This window comes from Microcaecilia unicolor, chromosome 3, assembly GCF_901765095.1.
Source record: "Microcaecilia unicolor chromosome 3, aMicUni1.1, whole genome shotgun sequence".
Classification (NCBI taxonomy): domain Eukaryota; kingdom Metazoa; phylum Chordata; class Amphibia; order Gymnophiona; family Siphonopidae; genus Microcaecilia; species Microcaecilia unicolor.
The window spans coordinates 123,227,333-123,248,499 of record NC_044033.1 but is presented as its reverse complement, the minus strand read 5'-3'; the positions used below and the strand labels follow the sequence as shown (position 1 = coordinate 123,248,499).

The 21,167-nt window shown below is 42.3% G+C and overlaps 1 protein-coding gene across 2 annotated transcripts in view; it reads left to right on the top strand.

The window, feature by feature from the left end:
* Positions 1 to 21,167, top strand: part of ESF1 (ESF1 nucleolar pre-rRNA processing protein homolog) — a 91,614-nt gene that overhangs the window by 2,631 nt on the left and 67,816 nt on the right. The window contains exons 2-5 of one of the 2 annotated variants that reach the window (XM_030196343.1): positions 3,404 to 3,409; positions 6,071 to 6,757; positions 14,473 to 14,795; positions 17,691 to 17,804. In XM_030196343.1, coding sequence (XP_030052203.1) covers positions 6,085 to 6,757; positions 14,473 to 14,795; positions 17,691 to 17,804 — 1,110 coding nt within the window. In that variant the 5' untranslated portion in view covers positions 3,404 to 3,409; positions 6,071 to 6,084. The remainder of the gene's footprint in view (positions 1 to 3,403; positions 3,410 to 6,070; positions 6,758 to 14,472; positions 14,796 to 17,690; positions 17,805 to 21,167) is intronic. The other variant, XM_030196342.1, reaches the window with a different exon arrangement.

Here is a 21,167-nt window from a genome sequence, read left to right as displayed (position 1 = left end):
GACAGGGAAGGGGATAGAGGAAAATAACTGGATGTGAATGACAGGGGAGGCAGGGGGTAAGAATGAGAGGGTAGGACATGGGGTAAAAGAGAATCGCTGGCCATGGGTGGGGAGGGTAGGGGAGAGAGGAGAGCTAATGGACATAGATGGATAGAGGGGAGGGCAGGAGAAATGCTGGACATGGATGGAGGAGAGGGAAGACAGGAAGGAGATGCACATGGATGGAGGGGAGAGTGGAGAAATGCTGGCCATGGATAGAGTGGAGGGAAGACAGGAAGGAGATGCACATGGATGGAGGGGAGGGGAGAGGGCAGGGGACAGAGGAATTTTGCCAAACAAAAATCTCGCCCGTTTAAACGGGCTTAATGGCTAGTATTATAATGAATGATAATAAGTCCATCTGGTCCTTGATTTTTCAATAGTAGTTGTTACAAATTCAATTTCATGTATGAGTCACTACTCCAATATAACCAAAGCAGTGTACAGATGTTCCACAATGCACAGAAGGAAACGGGATTTCAACGCACATACAGAATGACAAAATTATCACCAGGTCTGGGGCAATGTAGAAGGGTTGGTTGGTGGGAATTGATGACAGTTTTGGGGATTTAAATGTCTTGGAGGTCGATATTCAAAATTTCCATCTCATTAGCTTACAGCATTGCCGTGATATATCTTATTGTTAATTTTATGGTAGAAGTTGCATGCTCAGCGTGTCTCTACTGTGTGACTTTCTACATCGGCCTCTCATTCTTTGCTGGCAAAGGAGCAGGATCTGTGTCTGGAAACTGAACCATCAGGCATTTTTAAGCTTGCTTGCTTGTTACTTGTGGAAGGCAAAACCAGTTTGGAAGTTAGAAGAAACCAAATTTTAATTATGGGAAGCAAGATGGGTCAGTGTTTCCTCACAGATGAGCTCCTGAAAAGTGAAACATTGGTTTGCTTATATTGGAATGTTTTGTGACTGCAAGTCACTTAACCCTCCATTGCTCAAGGTAAAATTAAGTACCTGTATATACTATGTAAACCTCTTTGAATATAGTTACAGAAAGGTGGTATATGAAGTCCCATTCCCCATTGTTTAATCTTGATTTGTTTTAAGCTGCTTAACTAAAATATGTTTTTAGTACAAAACATTTTGGACTCACTTCTCACATAGCAAAGATAGACATCACAGCTAAGAATTAACATGTTAAATTTTGGAACCAGCATTATTTCATGTGTGGGTTGATTAGACAGAACCTGTTATGTAGTGCAGAGTTGTGATCATACCTGAGCAGTTAGTAGAGCTGATAGGGCAACAACATGTGTGAAGAGTTAATTACCATTTGTATTTTCAAATGTAACATAGTAAATGACGGCAGATAAAACACCTGTACGGTCCATCCAGTCTGCCCAACAAGATAAACTCATTTTACATGGTATGTGATACTTTATGTGTATACCTGAGTTTGATTTGTCCTTGCCTTTCTCAGGGCACAGACCGTAGTCTGCCCAGTACTGTTCTTGTACTAAGTTCGGAAGCTAATATCGAAGCCCCTTAAAATTCACACTCCAGCCCATTCCTATCTGTTCAGTCATGATCAGGGCTTAGACCGTAGAAGTCTGCCCAGCTCCCGTTTTGTTTCCAGTTACCGGCGTCACCACCCAATCTCCGCTAAGATTCCACAGAACAATTCCTTCTAAACAGGATTCCATTGTGTTTATCCCACACATGTTTGAATTCCATTACCATTTTCATCTCCATCACCTCCAGCAGGAGGGCATTCCACATATCCACCACACTCTCTGTGAAAAAATACTTCCTGACATTAGTCCTGAGTTTGCTCCCCTTCAACCTCAATTCATGTCATCTAGTTCTACTGCCTTCCCGTCTCGGAAAAGGTTCATTTGCGGATTAATACCTTTCAAATATTTGAACATGTGTATCATATCACCCCTGTTTCTCCTTTCCTCCAAGGTATACATGTTCAGGTCAGCAAGTCTCTCTTCGTACAGTTTGCAAAGCAAATCCCATACCATTTTCGTAGCTTTTCTTTGCACCGCTTCCAGTCTTTTTACATCTTTAGCAAGATACGGCCTCCAAAACTGAACACAATACTCCAAGTGGGGCCTCACTACCTCCTTTCTTCTGCTGGTTATGCCCCTCTCTATGCAGCCTAGCATCCTGTCCATGGCCGTCGCCTTGTCGCATTGTTTCTTCCCCTTCAGATCCTCTGACACAAACACCCCAAGGTCTCTCTCCTGAGTTGAGCTTACTAATCTCTCCCCTCCTATCCGATATCTCTCTTTTGGGTTTCCGCACCCCAAGTGCTTCACTCTACACTTCTTGGCATTAAATTTTAACTAACATCAAAATAAGAAACCATTATGAAAATATAAAAAAATTTTAATCTATTTTTAATATGCTGTGCCAGTGAATATCAAACATATAAATGGCAAGTGACCGACTCACCTGCAAATGCGCAGTACAGCCCGAACGTTGAGACGTCAAAAGTCCAAGCCCCGCCTCCAACAGCTCCAGAACCAGAAAGGAGGAGGAGTCAGAGGCGGGGCGAGGGGCGGAGAGTACACTAAACAGCCCCAAAGGTACGTGGAGAGGACGGGGTGTGGGAATCGGAGGGGGCGTGGAAATCAGAGGGGGAAGGAGGAACGAATGAAGGCCCCCCTCCCCGACGTTGCCGATGCCGCTGCTCCTGCCTCCCTGTCACAGTAACACCTATACAACACGGCCGAGACCACAATCAAGTCAAGTGCAACGGGATAACAATTACGCTGCGCGCGACACAAATGCGAGAGGTTCGCCAACCCACGCGACTCTTCCATTCATACTTCCACAGCCGGCCAGCGCCCTGCCTTCCTCTCCTCTGATTGGCGGAGCCCCGAGGGGAGGAGCCATGGCGGCGGTGACGTTTCACCCCAAGAGGCGTGGCCCCGGACGCAGACATCGAGTGCTGCGGTTTCGGGGGGAGGAGCCATGGCGGCGGTGATGACGTTTCACCCCGAGAGGCGTGGCCCCGGACGCGGACATCGAGTGCTGTGGTTTCGCGTGGGGGTAGGGGGGGAGGCCAAGGGAAAGAGGAGGGTTGCTAGACATGGGGGGAGGGCAGGGGAGAGAGGAGGGTTGGTGGACGGGGGGAGGCCTGGGGAGAGAGGGCTGCTGGACATGGGGGGAGGGCAGGGGAGAGAACAGGGTTGGTGGACATGGGGGGAGGCCAGGGGAGAGAGGGCTGCAGGACATGGGGGGAGGGCAGGGGGGAGAACACGGTTGATGGATGGGGGGGAGCCCATAGAAAAAAAAACTCGCCTGTTTTAACAGGCTTAACGGCTAGTATTCAAATAATGAATAATGAGTGCTCAGTAAAATGCAAGTTGCTCAGGCTGGTCTACTGAGTCGCAGCAGGCAGAACCCAACATCATGGCACTCAGCCCTACCTACCACCCACAAGCCTTTTCTAATGATGGACACTCCTTAACTCTGTAACCATAATAAAAAATGCATCTCTGATAGCAGAAACTGGTACTTAGCTTGGGGCTGGATTCACTTGTGTTTTCAAACTTCTGTTGGGTACTGCTCAGTAGAGCAGCGGAGCTCTGTTGATAGGTGATCGTGCTCGTGATAGAAGTGAAAATGAATAAAACATTCAAAAAGATTCTTCTTAACTACTCCTTCTTAACTCATAACCATGTGGTTATCGCTCATGCTCTGTGGTTCTCTCTCGTTCTCAACACAACATGTGTTTCACTGTTTGTAGCATCATCAGGAGACCTTAGTTGTACCAGGGCCACGCCCCCTCTGGATAATGTCACTCTGCAATATGTAATGACATTATTATCCCATTTATTTAGTCTAACCGTGCATGCTTCTTACAATGCAAAAAATATATCTTTCTGAATTGTAATATTCAACACTATGTTGTCAGTCCTTATAATTTCACGACTCTGTAATACCTCAAAGGCTTACCTACAAGGAGGGATGACTGTCTCTTGCGGGACCAGCTGTTAAAAGAACGCCGGTGCATGCACCCTATTTACATCTAGTCTAAAGAGTGACGTCATCTGTTTATTATTCATGAAGCCACTCTACTTCCCGGTTCAGGCCGCCGGGGGTAATTTTAACTGCCAGACCCTCAACCATTCTTCTAACGTTCGGAGATCCCTTTTCATCGTTTCTACTCCCTCCAGGGTATTCACTCTATTGGCTATTTTTGTGTCATCCGCAAAAAGGCACACCTTTCCTTCCAACCCTTCAGCAATATCTCCCACAAATATATTAAACTGAATAGGCCCTAGCACTGACCCCTGAGGAACTCCACTGTTCACTTTCCTTTCCTCCGAGCAGATTCCATTTACCACCACCCTCTGCCACCTGTCGGTCAACCAGTTTCTTATCCAGTTCACCACTTTCTGTCCTAAGTTCAACCATTTCAGCTTATTCACGAGTCTTCTGCTGAAGTCCAAGTAAATTACATCTAGCTCACGTCCCTCATCCAGTTCTTTGGTCACCCAGTCAAAAAAGTCAATAAGATTCGTTTGGCAGGATTTTCCTTTGGTAAAGCCATGTTGCCTCGGCGTAACCCGTCGGCATCTAGAAAGTTAACTATACTTTCTTTCAGCAGCGACTCCATTATTTTTCCTACCACCGACGTGAGACTTACCGGTCTGTAGTTTCCCACTTCTACCCTGTCTCCACTTTTGTGAAGAGGGACCACATCCGCTCGTCTCCAATCTCGTGGAACCTTTCCCGTCTCTAAAGATCTATTAAATAAATCTTTAAGAGGTCCCGCCAGGACCTCTCTGAGCTCCTTCAGTATCCTGTATCCCATCTGGCCCCATAGCTTTGTTCACCTTCAGATTCTCCAGCTGTTTATAAACTCTTTCTTCCGTAAACGGTGCAGTATCCACTCCATTCCCAGACGTTCCCTCAGCAGCCAACCGCTGTCCTCCAGGATTTTCCTCCGTGAACACCAAAGAGAAATAATTGTTTAGCATGTTCGCGTTATCTTCATCACTCTCCACATAGCCATTCTCATTATCTTTCAGTCTCACAATTCCATTCCTATCTCTTCTCCTTTCTCCAATATATCTGAAAAAAGTCTTGTCACCTCTCTTTACATCTTTAGCCATTTTTTCTTCCGCTCACACTTTCGCTAGCAGTATTTCCCTCTTAGCTTCTTTGAGTTTAATCAGATAATCTTTTCCGTGATCCTCTCGTTGCGTTCTTTCGTATTTCTTGAACAAAGCCTCTTTTGCTCTTATTTTTTCAGCTACTTGTTTCGAGAACCATATAGGCTTCCCGCTTCTCTTATTTTTGTTTACTTTTTGTACTTTTAATATGTACTTTTTGTAGTTTTAATAAAGTACAGACTATTTTTATATCTGACCTAGGGTCATATGCTTTGAAGGTGGATTTTCCCTCCATTTTATCTCTGTGGAATACATGCTTAGTACATCTGGTCCTTGATTTTTCAATAGTAGTTGTTTCAAATCCAATTTCATGTATAAGTCACTATTCCAATATAACCAAAGCAGTGTACAGCTTAAAAATAGTATAACAAACAAGATAAAACATACAGATTTGAGTCATTCACTTGCTTATTGGCAGCGTGGATTCCCAGGCTAGAGCTCTGGTCACTGAGCTGGCTGGGTGTTGTAGAAACAGCATGTTCACAGTACAAAGGAGGTAAATGTAGGCAATCAATTTGACTTAGACTTCCACAACTACATGTGCTGAAGGGAGCTACTGTGTTTGGTCCTCAGCCAATGCAAATCTTATACTGATGGATGGACTAAAGTAAGTGGGAGGGGATGTAATAATAAGGGGAAAAATGTGCATGAAAGCTCATGGTACTGTAGCCCAACAAAAACATTGAAGCCTATCAAATTAACTCAAATAAAAGTAGATAATACTAAAAAAGGTTGGTAGTTTGGAAAATGAAATTGCAAAATACCATTGTGAAGTTTAAAAACAATATGCCAGAAGGTCTGATTATTTTATTTTATATTGTTTCAAAACCCAAATGCTCTATAAACTTTACACTTCCTTCCTTATGTTATTCATGTGTTGTTTTACAGGACTTTAAAATGGCATCCAGCCAAGAGCTAGCCAGTGACCAGCGGTTCAGCCAGGTTACAAAGGACCCCAGGTTTTGGGAAATGCCAGAAAAAGAGAACAAAATCAAGATTGATAAACGATTCAGAGCTATGTTCCATGATAAAAAGTTCAGCCTAAAGTATTCTGTGGATAAAAGAGGCAGGCCCATCCATCACAACACCACTGAAGATCTGAAACGCTTCTATGACCTATCGGAGTCAGAGGAGTCTAATCTCTCTGATGCTGACAGCAAAGAGATGACCTTAAAGAGCAAAAAGAAAATGGTGAAAGCAAAAGGAAAATTGGACTCGGGGACATTGCTTGACAATGTTCAACCAGAAGAAAGAAGCAAAAAGACTAAACAGAGAGAGAATGCTAGAGGATTGTTAGAGTTGACCTGTATACAAGGTGAAAGGCAAAAGAGCTCCACAGAAACAGACCAAGCAAAGAAAGTGATTGTCAAGAAAGTTAACTTAGGACAAATTGAAGTGAAGGATGACCAAGAGCCATCATTGCTAGGTAAACAGAAACAAAAATCTCTTTCTGCCCTGAAGTCAGGAGTGCCCCGAAAGAGCAAACAGAAGGCTTTAGAAACAAGCAGGAAGAAAGCTGTAATCTCTCCAAAGATAAAATGTCAATTAAAGGAAAAGAACACAGAATCAGGTTGGTAAATTAATATTGGGAATAATACTAATTGCAAAGAGAGGGAAAGATTTTTTTTTTTAAAGGAAGATTGAAAAATTCCACCTAACTATGTCTAAAGACTACAAGAATCATCAGTAATTTTAGGTAAGACCAAAGAATTTTTAATCATTGGAGAAAAAGCCTTAGTGCAGTATACAACATCGGTAATGCATATTTTCTTGCAGTTCAATCTCTGTCATTGGTTTTACACCTCTGATTTGATATTTTAATTTTTCAGTGTGAAAATTTTTTTAAATATTGTCCCAACAGTGTCCAGTTAGTGGCTTAAGGGGGGAATTCATCAAGTAGCATTAGGGCCTTCGTGCCTTAATGCACGTTAAGAGAGTTAATACACGCTAAATGCCATTGTGGGCTTCTTAGCATTTAACGTGTGCTAATTCTCTTAATGTGCATTAAGGCCCTAACACCCATGCGAACGCCCTAACACTGCTTGAGGAATCCTCCTTTAATTTCACCAATAATATTTTGAGTTGTAATAATACTTTAAAATCCAATATTCATTGCAGTGTTAACATAGGTAGAAAAAGCTTCTCTGTAATGGTTCATTTTCCCCCACTGACATTTCATTGGAACTTTAACAGATGAGAACAAATTTGTTTTTCAATATCTCCTTAATTTTGATAACCCATTGTCCTGATCTTGACCAGTGTTTTCCCTTCAGGCTGTTTCAGGGGTTCAGGTGAGCCAATGTTTTTAATTTTAGAATGTAACAAAATCATTTGTATTCAAAGGACTTTCAGCACTCTTACAAAACAAATCATCAGTAATTTGTACAATTTGCTGTATAAATAGCTGCATGTAACATATAATGGTTGGATACACATGATTAGGTATGCATATATGTTTATGTTTATTAAAACTCTAATCCCCCCTGTTTACAAAGCCACACGCTATTGCCGACTTAGCCCATTCACTTTGTATTTCAGTGCTTTTTCTTGGTTACTCTTAAATATATATGCATGCATCATTTATTCTAATAAATGTAGAAAAACCTGGTAGATAATAAATATGTTTTCTGGTGTCCAAAAATAATTCAGCAGACTTCATAATAGATAACTCATGCAAGGTTCCATGTTAGGTGTTAGGGACCAAGAAAGGGATTTAGGTGTCGTCGTTGATGTTACGTTGAAAACTTCTGCTCAGTGTGCTGCTGCGGCTAAGAAAGCAAATAGAATGTTAGGTATTATTAGGAAAAGATGGAAAACAAAAATGAGGACATTTTAATGCCTTTGTATCGCTCCATGGTGCAACAGTGCGCCGCACCTCAAATATTGTATTCAATTCTGGTCTCCGCATCTCAAAAAAGATATAGTGGAATTAGAAAAGGTGCAGAGAAGGGCAACGAAAATGATGAAGGAGATGGGACAACTTCCCTATGAGGAAAGGCGAAAGCGGCTAGGGCTCTTCAGCTTGGAGAAAAGGCGGCTGAGGGGAGATATGATAGAGGTCTATAAAATAATGAGTGGTGTTGAACAGGTAGATGTGAAGCGTCTTTATGCTTTCCAAAAATACTAGGACTAGGGGGCATGCGATGAAGCTACAAAGTAATAAATTTAAAACGAGTCAGAGAAAATGTTTCTTTACTCAATGTGTAATTAAATTGTGGAATTCGTTGCCAGAGAATGTGGTAAAGGCGGTTAGCTTAGCGGCATTTAAAAAAGGTTTGGACGGCTTCCTAAAGGAAAAGTCCATAGACCATTATTAAATTGGACTTAGGGAAAATCCACTATTTCTGGGATAAGCAGTATAAAATGTTTTGTACTTTTTTGGGATCTTGCCAGGTATTTGTGACCTGGATTGGCCACTGTTGGAAACAGGATGCTGGGCTTGATGGACCTTTGGTCTGTTCCAATATGGCAATACTTCTGTACTTATGCTCTTTACCATTACGCAATGAATTCCACAACTGCAGTGCTATCCCATGCTATAGATACTCAGTTCTACATCTACACAGATGATGTGCATTTACTCATACTCATTGAACCAGACTTACCTACTGCCTTGAATAAACGGATTACCTGTCTAACATCAATTCAAGAATGGGCTAAACACAACAAACTGTGCCTGAACCCAAGTAAAACTGAGCTTTTCTGGGTCCTTAACACAAGTGGATACATACCTGACATCACAGTCTCTTTTGGGAAGTATGAACTCCCCCTCCAATCACAAGTCAGGAACCTTGGAATACAGTTAGATTCAACACTTAATCTTATCCCCCAAATCCAAGCAACCTTCAAGAGTTGCTTCTACTATTTGCGACAGCTACAGTGCCTCTCTCCTTATATTGAGAAGGTAAATTTTATCCCACTTGTGCATGCCATGATAACATCAAGATTGGATTACTGTAATGCACTATACAACGGTCTGATTACAAAGGCCCTGCACCAGCTTCAATTGATTCAGAATGCTACAGCAAGACTAATAGAATGTTGCAAGCAACGTGACCACATCATACCATTTTTGCAAAAACTTCACTGGCTACCAGTACAATACAGGGCTAAATTTAAAACTCTAAGTCTGATCTTCAAGGCCCTTAAAGGAAATGGCTCTGAGTACCTGAAGAATAGGATGATCCTCTACATACCTCCAAGGACACTAAGGTCCTGTCAAGGACTATCGCTAACCACACCCTCTTCAAAAGACATTATACAATGTGATACCCACAAGCGAGACTTCTCCGGAGTAGCCCCCTGTACTGTTATGGATTTACAGCCTGTCTCACTGACACAGACTACTCAATATGTGGATTCTTTTGAATTCGTATTAGGTAAATGAGACCTTTAGTAGAGGTTCTAAAATCTACAGTGATTAAGATATATACAATGATTAAATCAAATAACTAAAAGAAAGCTATAAGACAGATATATGCATATTATACGTACAACATCACTGGTCAGGAATTTCAGGCCCTTATCTCATCAGCTTTGAGGCCCGTTGCAGTGAAAGCCTGAAGTCTCCTTATGACCAGGAACAAGTCTTTTCTGCGCGATGCGTCCACCCACAGATGAGGCTCAGAGCTCTGCTGCAACAAGCCCCCCCTTTTTATTAAGCTAAAGCTTATTTTCAGAGCCAAGGAAAATTACAGAATGCTTGAGAATAGGTAAACAAGCCATACTGTGGGAATGTGGTCACATGTTTCCAAGTCCAGGTGGCCAGTCTGAACTCGAAAACAAGCGCCATCCTCCTCTTCACATACCAAATTAATTAGAGCTGTGTCTTATCTTCTGCATTCCAACTTATTTTCACACAATCTAAGTTAAACAATCATTTTTAAACAGAATTACTTCAAATCACAAATACAGACCCCAAGTGCACTTGTTGGTCAAGGCAGATAGAATTGAAAAGCAATCTCTAAAATCCTTTTTTATAGATAACTTTGCATGACATAGCTATAATTCGGGTTCCTCTTTCCCACATGCATCACATGTATCTTGGGGTGAACACCAAACAACCAGTTCAGACTGGATCACAAAAAGAAAAGTACAAACAAGAGAATCTTTTCACATTAGTAATTTTTTATTCTTTTACAAAGTGCCCTTTTTATTCTTACAACAAGGGCTCTGTTTACTAAGATGCACTAATGTTAGCGCACCTTAAAAACATTACCATGGCTTAGTAAATAGGGCCCCAAATTAGGAAAAAATAAAAGTTAGTTTTTTGTAGCAAAGCAAAAGCACGGGATGGGAAATACAATCAAGACAAAATAGCCAACACTCAGAGAGGCATATCAGGTCACTAGAGTCCCAGTAACCAGAAATGTTCTGCCTATCTTGTGCCCTTTGCTGTTGTCTTGTATAGTTTTTTTTTCTCAGTTCAAAGTGAGATTTTGCATAAATGGAAACGTTCTCCCTCACCTGTTTTTCTTAATTACACACGTTCTTGTTACATTCATTTGTCTCCTTATTTTCCTTTATACCAAGAAAGAAGTAGGGTCAGGTTATATTCTCACAAGTAATAAATGATGTTTCTTCCTCTGTTGCTTCTTTCCCACGCTTTCTCTCAGATTTCTGCCTCAAACCTCTATTCTCATCCCCTTCAGCACTTAGCTGATGGACAAAAGCTTGCATCTCTGCCTCACACGTGATCTGCTCCTGAGACATTGTCACACAGGATTTGGCTTAGTACAGTAAGGTTCAATCACACAGTAAAAGAAGTGAAATAGTCACCCCTCTGCCCCTAGATAATTAACTCTTTGATCTGCACACTACCAGCATACACACCAGCTCTGACTTCGCTTCCACACATTCAAGTACAACAATTCTTTATTTGATTTATTTTTGTCTGTAAGGAGCAGGCAGTTGAGTTCCTGTGGAATTTCCTAGTAGCAGAGCTGAAAATTAGAGACATCAATATTAGCTATTACAACATTTCTTTTTAACTGTTTGGCACAAAAGGGTTCTGTTACTAATATGTGTTAAGTTTTGAACTTAACTCATTTTAACGCAGGATTTTAATGTGCAGCATGCCCAAAACTAATACTGCATCAAAACAGGGTGTTCCCAGTATCTTTTATTGCAGGTTGTGCAGCAGTGTTTGCCATTAGTGCACACTACTTGCTGAGAGTTAATGAAGGACCCCTCACCGCCTCCTATTTAGCAGGCACTTAAGTGTTCCCACATTATTGTGAGCTAACTGGCTAATGCGGAGATAGCTAACACTTCGATGCCCACTTTCTACCCATGCCACGCCCCCTAACAGAAAAATCCTGAATAATTTAGTAACATGTGGTTTAAGGTGTGGTAACAGGCAAACTACCGCAAAACCCATTAACACGTTCCCAGGCAATTATTTGGGCGCAATTGCAATTTAATTGAGTAATGAGTCAATTAGAGCCTGTGATACCCCGGGCGAGGGTTATGAGGGTAGCCCTGTGAATAACTCGGCCAGAAAAGGTATATAAATGTGAGAGTAAATGTTTTTACACACCTGAGCCCTGGGACCTGTTGATTCACAGGCCAGGAACATCAGATGGAACAGTTTCTCTTATTTAGTAACAGTCTCGAGTAGTATCAGGCCAAGCAGTCTGTGGCTGGTGGGGCTGCCCCACCCCAAACACAGCCTGTAAGCTCTCAGGAAGGCTTGCAGGTCTTAACAAGAAACAAAGATGGCTTACTTCAGCTAGGTCACAGCAGCTAACCATGTTCAGTAAAGGCATAGACTTGGGCTTCAGTTCTTCCTTCCCTGGGCCTCCTTAACCTTAACCTCAGCCTGACCCTGCCTTTTAATCTCCCAGGTATTGACTCCACCCCTCCTGGCTCACTTCTTCCTGGGGCGGATCCTGTGCTTTTAAGGTGGTCCAGGCTATCAGAGGGACTTTTCTTAAGGGTGAGGGGCAGTGTTCTATAAACCCCCTTACATAGCCAATAATTGAACATTAACCATTATTGGTGCTAATTGGCAACAGTTTGAATTTATACATGCATCTTGCTAGGTGCTATTCTATAAAGATGTGCATGTAAATTTTTTAGTGCGCAACTGAAAACGGAGCGTGGCCATGGTAGGGGCAGGGGTGGGTCAGGGGCATTCACAGAGCACAAAATACGGAAGATACACATGTAATATAGGTGTAAGAATTTATATCAGATTTCAGTTGATGTAAAGCCTTGGGTGCGGATCCCAGCACTAAGCACTATTCTATAATTGGCGCCCAACTCAGATCGCCATTTTTTTTTTTTTTTAAATAGCGTTCATTTTTTTTGGTGCCCAAATTTCTGCTCCATTTACTGAATCCAGCCATAAGTGCTTAATGCATGGTAAAAGTGCCCCAAAGTTTCTTAGCTCTGATATTTTTCTATTATAGATGACTTTTGATGTCAATATGCTTTATAACACTCAAACTGGTTACGTAGGTAAATGTGTTTAAATATTATGTATTTCTGAGTTTCTAAGTATGATATTTAAGTAGTGTTTTACTTGTGGTTTATGCTAGTAAAAGCATTGAAATTCACAACAGTTCAAAGGTGGTTATGGAATGGGAAGTGCCCCAAGGCCATCACCCATTCATGGTAGGAAAATTTGCCATTTTGCACATTTCATTGAAAATATAATTCTATCATATATCTCTTTTCTTTTACTTTCTACTTTTTTGTGTGTGTGTGAACACTAGCTTGCTGCTTTGGAGTATTAGAGTTCTTAATAACATACCTTTAACAAAGCTTGCCAGATTTTCTTTGGATTTAAGAGCCAGCCCAAAAACTTAGGAAGCAACAAGTAAAATCTCTGTTGCCTTTCCCTCCTTTCTACTGTCCTCTGAGTTCTGCCACAGCTCATTACAGCCTGATTTACTAAGGTGGGTTTCCAAATTCTGTTTGTTCCTCCTTCCCTCCACGCCACCCCCCTCCCCCATCTAGAAAAAAAGCATGCTGACAGCAGTACATGATCATCCCTTTGATAGCTGTGCCTGAGACGTTTGCCTCTTGGCTTCACCTGTCACCATGGCCCAAGCCCTACTAGTCTGTCTATGTCTTTCATGTCTCCCACTCAACCAGACTGTCTCTCTCCCTGCTCTTAGCCAGTCTGTCTCTGTCATCCTCCTGTCTTCCCCCTGCAGTCTCAAGTCCCTCACTCCTCAATTGCGCCCACTCAGCAAAACCATCCCAGGTCACCTGGTGTGCTTGCAAGACTATAGCTAGGCATGCCTCTACCTTGCTTCATTGCTTATTACTTTTAATGCTGCCAGGCTGCCTCCTCCCCAGCAATGGACATTCCTGCCATGTAACAGTGTCATTATGCTGTCAATGAATTTGAGCCACATGGTGCAGGAAGAGCTTGTTGATCTTACAGTTTCATAATACAGATGGCAGAAAAGCCCCTTTCTGTGAGAGAGACATCATGGACTAGACAAGCAGTTTTGGATGGGTGCCAGGGTCCAGTTTCTAGGTGCCATGGTGACCTAGCACCCAGAATTTCTTGAGCCCTGTCTTATCTCATATATTCAACTAGAGTTTCCCCATGCAACCATTTAATAAAGAAATCTAGAAGGGCACTCCTTGCATGGAGTGGCAGTTCAGTGCATTATAACAGTGGTATGGTTGCACTATGCTTCCGGGAATGCTTTGGAATAACCTGTACCACATGGCAGCTACAACCCTAAACAACAGTGGTGTGATTGCACTGCATATGTAAGAAATCATTAGGATCTGCATGGAGTAGCAGTTATAAACCAAAACATATGTGATACAACAGCATGGGGCTGCAATGATCACAGGGAGACCATCTATTTTTATTTATATTTATTTATTTTTGGGTAGTTGTGGGCATTATTGTAAAACACGGCAATGCAAAGGGAAGGAGTCCTGAGTGTTGGCCTAGGTATTGGTTTTCTGGGAAGCAGAGCTGAAGATGGCCGTGTTACCTCTCAATATTGATGGTCAGGTGGTTGTCTGTTGATAAAGATTGATGAGCAAATAAAGTAGGTCATGGTAGATGAAGACCAGATCGCCCATCCATTGTTCCTAGTTATTTGTGATTTGGCATTGGATTCTTTCATTGGCAATATCACCTTTCAAGCAATAAATACTAAAATGGAACATTTTAATGTATCTATCCTACATGAGATGAAGCATGTTTTCCTGTTTTGAATAAATGTCATATTTACATTTTCTAAGATGATGTGCTGAAGTCAATCTTGTATTTATTTTTGCTTGCAAATGTTTTCTTTGTTTAATGTTTAGAGAGTGAGGCTGATGTTCATGAAGACGATGAAGAGTCTTTACAGGAAGAAAAAGGCATCAGTTCTGAGGCGCCATCTGAAGATGCAGAAGCAGATGATGATCCTAATAAAGAAGAGCTGGAGGAAGCAACAGATGAGGAAGTAGACTCTGATTTAAGGGAAGAGGAAGAAGATGAAAGTGATAGTGAGCCTGACATAGCAAGAGGGAGAGGAAATGTGGAAACGAGCTCTGAAGATGAGGACGTGGAGGAAGATTTTGTGAAGGAAGTAGAGTTTGAGCATGCCTGGGGAGAACTGGATAAGATGACTCCTCGGGGAGACCAGGTAGTCTTCTCACAGAGGCTATTTCAATATTTTTAATCGTTCCTGGTCTGAACCTGCACATAGATATTTGTTCATCAGGTACAGCCTTCTTTCAGGCATGCTAGAAATTGCCATTTCTCAAACTGCCTAGGTTATAGGCACCTAAACCTATATGTAGGCTTTAATGGGGAGATACATTTGCTATTGCTCACACCCAGAAGTTAGAGGTGGCAGGCTACACATCTTCTTGGCTAGTACCTTTTAACATTTGTATTCTCTAGAAACTTGCCCAACCCTTTTTAAAACCCAGTTATACTATTAGCAAATCCTTCAGCAACACATTCAACAGCTTAACTGGGTGTTGGGTGAAAGTGTCTATCATTTGAAAGGGTAAGTAGCTATTCCCTTTTAACCTGTTCCATGGCAGTCATGATTTTATAAACCTCTTCCTTTTTTTTTTTTACTTTCATTTTTATTACAAGCTGTACAAAGAGCATAGTACAAAATCCAAAATTACAGCAATAACCAATCTAAACAAACACAAACATCAAAAAATGTTTTTCAAAATCCTCTCCACCTTCCACTCCATTACCTCCCCTTCCTAAATTCCCCCTCCCCACCTAAATCTCCCCTGCCTAAACCCCTCAACAAAAAATGTCCACCATACAACCAGGGATGGGACACTGTGACTCTTCAGTGCCTCTGGAAAAAGTCCCCCAACCCTCTCCCCCAGAAAATCAACTTCTCACTTCCTTAACCAAGTCCCAAAGATGAGACTGTTCTTCATCGGTAGGATCATAACGCCCCAGTAAGCGTTTCCATCTTTCCGAGAATAGTGAGTTTCACCAGCCAGTCAGTAGTAGGTCCCTCAGCTTGTTTCCTGTGAGCCACAATAACACTTTTAGCCGCAGCAAGATACAGTCGCTCGAGGCAGCACTGCAACTTCAGTCCTTTGTAGTTGGCTAGACCCAATAAAACACAACTTAGGATCTCTGGGAAAAGCGCATCCCAGATATAAACCTCTTATATTCCCTCTCAGTTGTCTACTACTACTACTATTTAGCATTTCTATAGCGCTACAAGGCATACGCAGCGCTGCACAAACATAGAAGAAAGACAGTCCCTGCTCAAAGAGCTTACAATCTTTTTGTAAGCTGAAGAGTCCAAACCTGTTCAGCCCCTTTTCATAAGGGCGTAGTTGCATCCCGTATGCCATTTTTAATGCTGTACATTTTCTAGGTCTGCTATATGTTTTTTAAATGAGGTGACCATAACTTTGCGCACAGAGCAATTCTGTAATCTAGGCACCCACATTTACACCCCCTTGAACACATAAATGTCTGGAATACTAGTACTTAATGTAGGTATGTGTGAACTTACCCACATAAACGTTAGCAGGATGCCTAAGTGCTATTCTGCAAATATATACGTAACTTACATTGTGCAGTTTTTGAAGGGGGAATACACAGGAGTGGAGCATAGGTGAGACATAGGACCAGGGCCGCCGAGAGGGGGGGCAGGGGGGCAAAATTCCCTGGGCCCGCCCAGCGCCGGGGTCTCTCGCCTTCTTCTGCTCAGAGGAACGACGCGGTGGTGACGATCCGCCCCTGCATTTAAAAAAAAAAAAAAAAATCAATCGGCAGCACCAGCATGCAACGCGTCTGCATGAAAGAAGCACATCACCTTGGGCCCCGGCCTTACCTCATTGTTTCCCATCCTCCTCTGATGTAACTTCCTATTTCCGCGAGGGCGGGACACAGTGAGGGAAGGCTGGGGCCCGAGGCGATCTGCTTCATTCACGCAGACGCGAGGCGCTGGGGGGGGGCTGGATCGGGGAGGGGGGGTGGAGGCAGCAACAATCGGGGGGGTGGCAACAGCAGCAGTGATCGGGGTCTGCGGTGGTGACAATACAGGGGGGGGGGGGCAGCAGCGGCGGCCTTGCCCTGGGCCCGTCTTAATCTCTTGGCGGTTCTGCGTAGTGTGAGTTATGCACGTCCTTTTTGCATTTAGCTGCCCGCAGTTACAAGGGCTCTGTGGTTGGTCTAAATGTTAGGCACGCCGATACCAAGTCTTGCGAGTATTTTATGTTTAAATCATTTTTATTGTGTTCATGATAACCAATTTGCACAACCACAAAGTGCCAAATATACCTTAAGTCTAGGTGCCCAGGTTCCATTATAGAATAGGCTCCTACCGCATGGCCTCGGGGTGCCTGATTGGGGGCTCCCGCTTTAGAATTGCATCCAGAGTGCCCAAGGTTTGGTCACACCATAGATTTATGGAGCGACATTATCATATTCTCAGGTCTGTTGCTTGTTGAATAATTTCTATTATTCTGTACTTGCTTTTTGGATGACGGCTGCCCACTGAATTGAGAATTTCAATTACTCCAAGGTTCTTTTTCTGGGGGAACTCCTAATTTGGAACCCAGCATAATGATGGTTTTCTCTATGTGCATTATTCTGCACTTATCTGTATTGCATATCACTTCTCTTTTAGATGCCCAGTTCCCCAGTTTCTTACGATCCTCCAGAAGTTCATTCCATTTGCTCATGTTTTAGCTGCTTTGAATAACTTTGGTGTCATATGTACATTTGATTACCTTAATAATTGCCTCCTTTTCACAATTATTAAGGAATATATTAAACAACGGTCCTAGTACAAATCACTGGAGTTATGATTTTCAGGCACTCTTGGATCTTGCCCTTCACTGTAAACGTAATCATTAAAATAATCCAAATGTAAGGTGAAAAACAGCATCGAATTTCAGGGAATTGGCCATCAGCAAATTATTGTTTACTTTAGTTTTATAAAGTCATCAAGAGTTAAAACCAAAGAAATGAAGATTTGTCCCAACCTATAGTTAATCAGTAGACATCTTGATATGATTATTTATCCTCCCTCTTTATCTCCCAGATTACATGCAGACTGGCAGTTTGCAATATGGACTGGGACAGACTGAAAGCCACGGACCTGCTGGCATTATTTAATTCCTTTAAACCCAAAGGAGGTGTTGTGTTTTCTGTAAAGGTAAGGATGCTTCCTTCCTCTAAAATATAAATAGAAAAATACTGTAAAAGTGTTTTCTCCTGATCTCTTATGCTTTTCATAGACATGTAAATAATACACTGTTTTGACCTTCAGCAAGGTTATTGATCCTTATTTCAGAGATATCAGTAGTTAAACAGTTTGTAGGGGTTACAAGGGCCAGGACTGTATCTATGAGATTGCAAGCTCATTTTCAAAGGGAAACTCCTCAGAATGACTTGACGTTTACTTTCTCAGAAATTGGGTAGCAGTTAGACTTCTACTGCTGTGCCATTTACACCTCATAAACCGACACTTAATATGTAATGCTTCAGATCATGGAAGAACAGTGCGGCTGGCTTGTCCTGAGCATCTCGAATTAACAAGGGATGAGCACTTTGCCAGCCAGCGATACAATGCATGGCAAACCCAGGATCAAGCTTAGCTGAAAGCAATGAGAGCTTCAAATAAGGGGAGGGGCTGTAAGGAGGAGAACTCTTGACATGGGGTTTCTTTGTCAGGGAACAGGCCATTTGAGTTGATTGGATTGTCATGTGTTAATTCTGTGCAGCACAAAAATTTTAGAAGACCCAATAGGCGAATTTGACCCTGGGGTGGGTGGGATCAGGCACACGAATGATTTGCCACCATGATATCCAAATTAAACTTTTGGGATGTTGTACATATAGAATTTCTGGCATACCAAGAGGGGTTTGTAACTGGAGCTTTAATTTTATATTTTTATAGTAATTTAGCACTCATGGTAGGACCAGATTGACAGCATTAGAAAGCAAACACTTTCATTTTTCCACAGAACAGGTACAGCTCACTTGGTAGCAGTGCAGGCTTCATCTACCAACATAGTTCAGCCTGTACCACATCTAGGAACAAGAGGGTAATTGGGCTTCTGCTGGGATTAGCAATATGTGCCAAATTATGATGATGAATTTAGTGATGTAGACACTGGTTCACTTAAAACTGTACAGAGATGTCATCACATTTTACAAAGGCTTGTATCAGAAACCCATCAAAGCCAAATTTAAACCGCTGACAAAAGGGAATGGTGACTTACATATCAAAGTCTGTGCAACTGTATAGCGGTTCTCTTGAACCCTAATTCACCCTACTCTTAATTTGCTTTAAATATTAAAACATCTGTGTATTTTAGGTCTGTATTTTGTTGTTAAGTTACAGGCTTTTTCTTATGAATATGTGTTGTGACTCACTGATAAAGTAACCCAGAAAGGCATCCTGAGCAAAGATTGAGAACCAGCAATTTAAAAACATAAGACTAGGAATGTGGAATATTAATTGATGAAATGGTATATACCTTACCATTGGACCACTTAGAGGTATATTTTCAAAGCACTTAGCCTTCCAAAGTTCCATAGAAACCTATGGAACTTTGGAAGGCTAAGTGCTTTGAAAATATGCCTCTTAACTATTCAAAGATTTCTGGCTTCCATGGAGACATGGATGGGTTCAAATCAGCCCACAACAGATATTGTGTTTCCATTTCCTAAGCTGTTGTTGGCCAGGCCAGGCAGTGTGCTCCCATGTTGGAAGGAGAAAGGACCAAGGGAAAAAGGGGTAAGGAGCATATGAATATATTGGGGGTGGGCACAGCTGTAGTTGATTCTTTTGAATATTTATTGTTTAAATGGTTAAGAATTTAGATTTCAGTAGTTTTAAAGGTTATTTTCATTACGTAGCTTCCCACTATTCCAGAACCTGTGGGATAGTTGTGTCCATCAACCAGGTGGAAATAGAACCTGAAAACAGAACTGAGACATATCTCTCTCGGCATTCAGGCCAGCTGCTCAGTATTTTCTATTTCCAGTAGGTAGATGGACACACTTTTCAACTTCTGATTCAAATTGATTTACTCCTCATCCTGTTGGTCATCTGGTCTCCAGTTGAGCTTTGTGGGTGCTTTGAGTCTTCAGAGTTATATCGGGTGGTTTTCAGATCCCTGTCTGTGGTGCTCCATGAATTTACTTATTCTCTCCCTTTACCTCTCCCCTCTTTTCTGTGGAGTTCTCCTTTTCCAGCACAACAACTTAAAAAAAAAAAAAAAAAGAAGGAAAGAGGTTTACTGGAGAGCATGGGACAGATTATCAGTCCTGATTCTTTCTTATCTGAGGTAAGACTTGTGGAGATTGGTGAGCTTGAGGTTGTCATTCTGACTAAAGTTTGACTCAGACCTGCTTGGAGGGCTGCAAATTCTGCTTGGTGCAGGTAAAGGATCCTGACTTACCGCTTGGGACATGTGCTGCGCTTGTGCCAGTTGAGGTAAATGATGACTCCCACGGAGGCAGTTAAGCGGTTTTCTTGCTGTAGGACCCACTGGCTGGTGTTGGCGCATTGCAATGAGCACAATATGGGAATCCCGCAGGACATGGTCAGCGACAGCATGTCATCTGATTTGGCGCAGCATCCAAATATGCTGGGGAATTGCTGTTCTCCAGCAGGGCTGGTGCGTAGTTTGACACAGGAGAGTGCGGGAATGGGCACCATTTTCTTGGGGCCAACTGGCAGTGAGAAACAGCCTCTGTCTGATCACATGTAGAGCACAGCCGCCATTTTACAACCTCAGGGCCTGACAGAGCATTCAGCTGAATCGGGATCTTTTTTTTTCCTCTGAAGTTTATATTGCTCTTACAGCAGATCAGTTTACTGAAGCAGGGACAGTCATAGTTGCATCAACTGCTTTTGTTTCTCATCCCTCTGCCCGTCTTGCTCTTAAGAGATCTCGTTAAGCCTTACCTGTCCACTCCTGAAGGTCTATCTTTGCTTCTCCCATCTTATCTGATGTGGCCTTGGCCTATTCAGAGGAGCCATCATTGGAAAAGGGAGAGCTCCTTCATGAGGAGGGGAATGACCTGAAAGTACTGAGTTTGTTTCATAAAAGGAGCTCAGTACTCTTATTTCTGAGGCATTGTCAGAACTTTCCATTGAGGAGCCTTCTGTTTCAGCATCAGGAGTTCCATGTTCATTGATTGTGAGTGGGCTTAGAAGTACTTCTATTTCCAATGCACCCAGACATTCAAGACCTGTTCACAGCAGAATGGGTCTTACCAGACGAGGGACCGAGCATGGAAAGTTCCATGGCTTGCCTCTACTTATTGGTTCCGGAGGAGAAAGAGAAATTGCAGCTTCCAAGAGTGGACTCCCATGTTACGGTGGTGACTAAGAAAATCACCATGCCGATGGAAGGGATCATTGCCCTAAATGGCCTACAGGATAGGAAGCTAGAAGGCTAGCTGAAGCAAGCGTTTGAAGTGGCCTCTTTGGACTTTCAAACGTCAGTATGCAGCTTGGTCATGGCCAGAGCATGCCTGAAGTGGCATCAACAGACTGTAACAC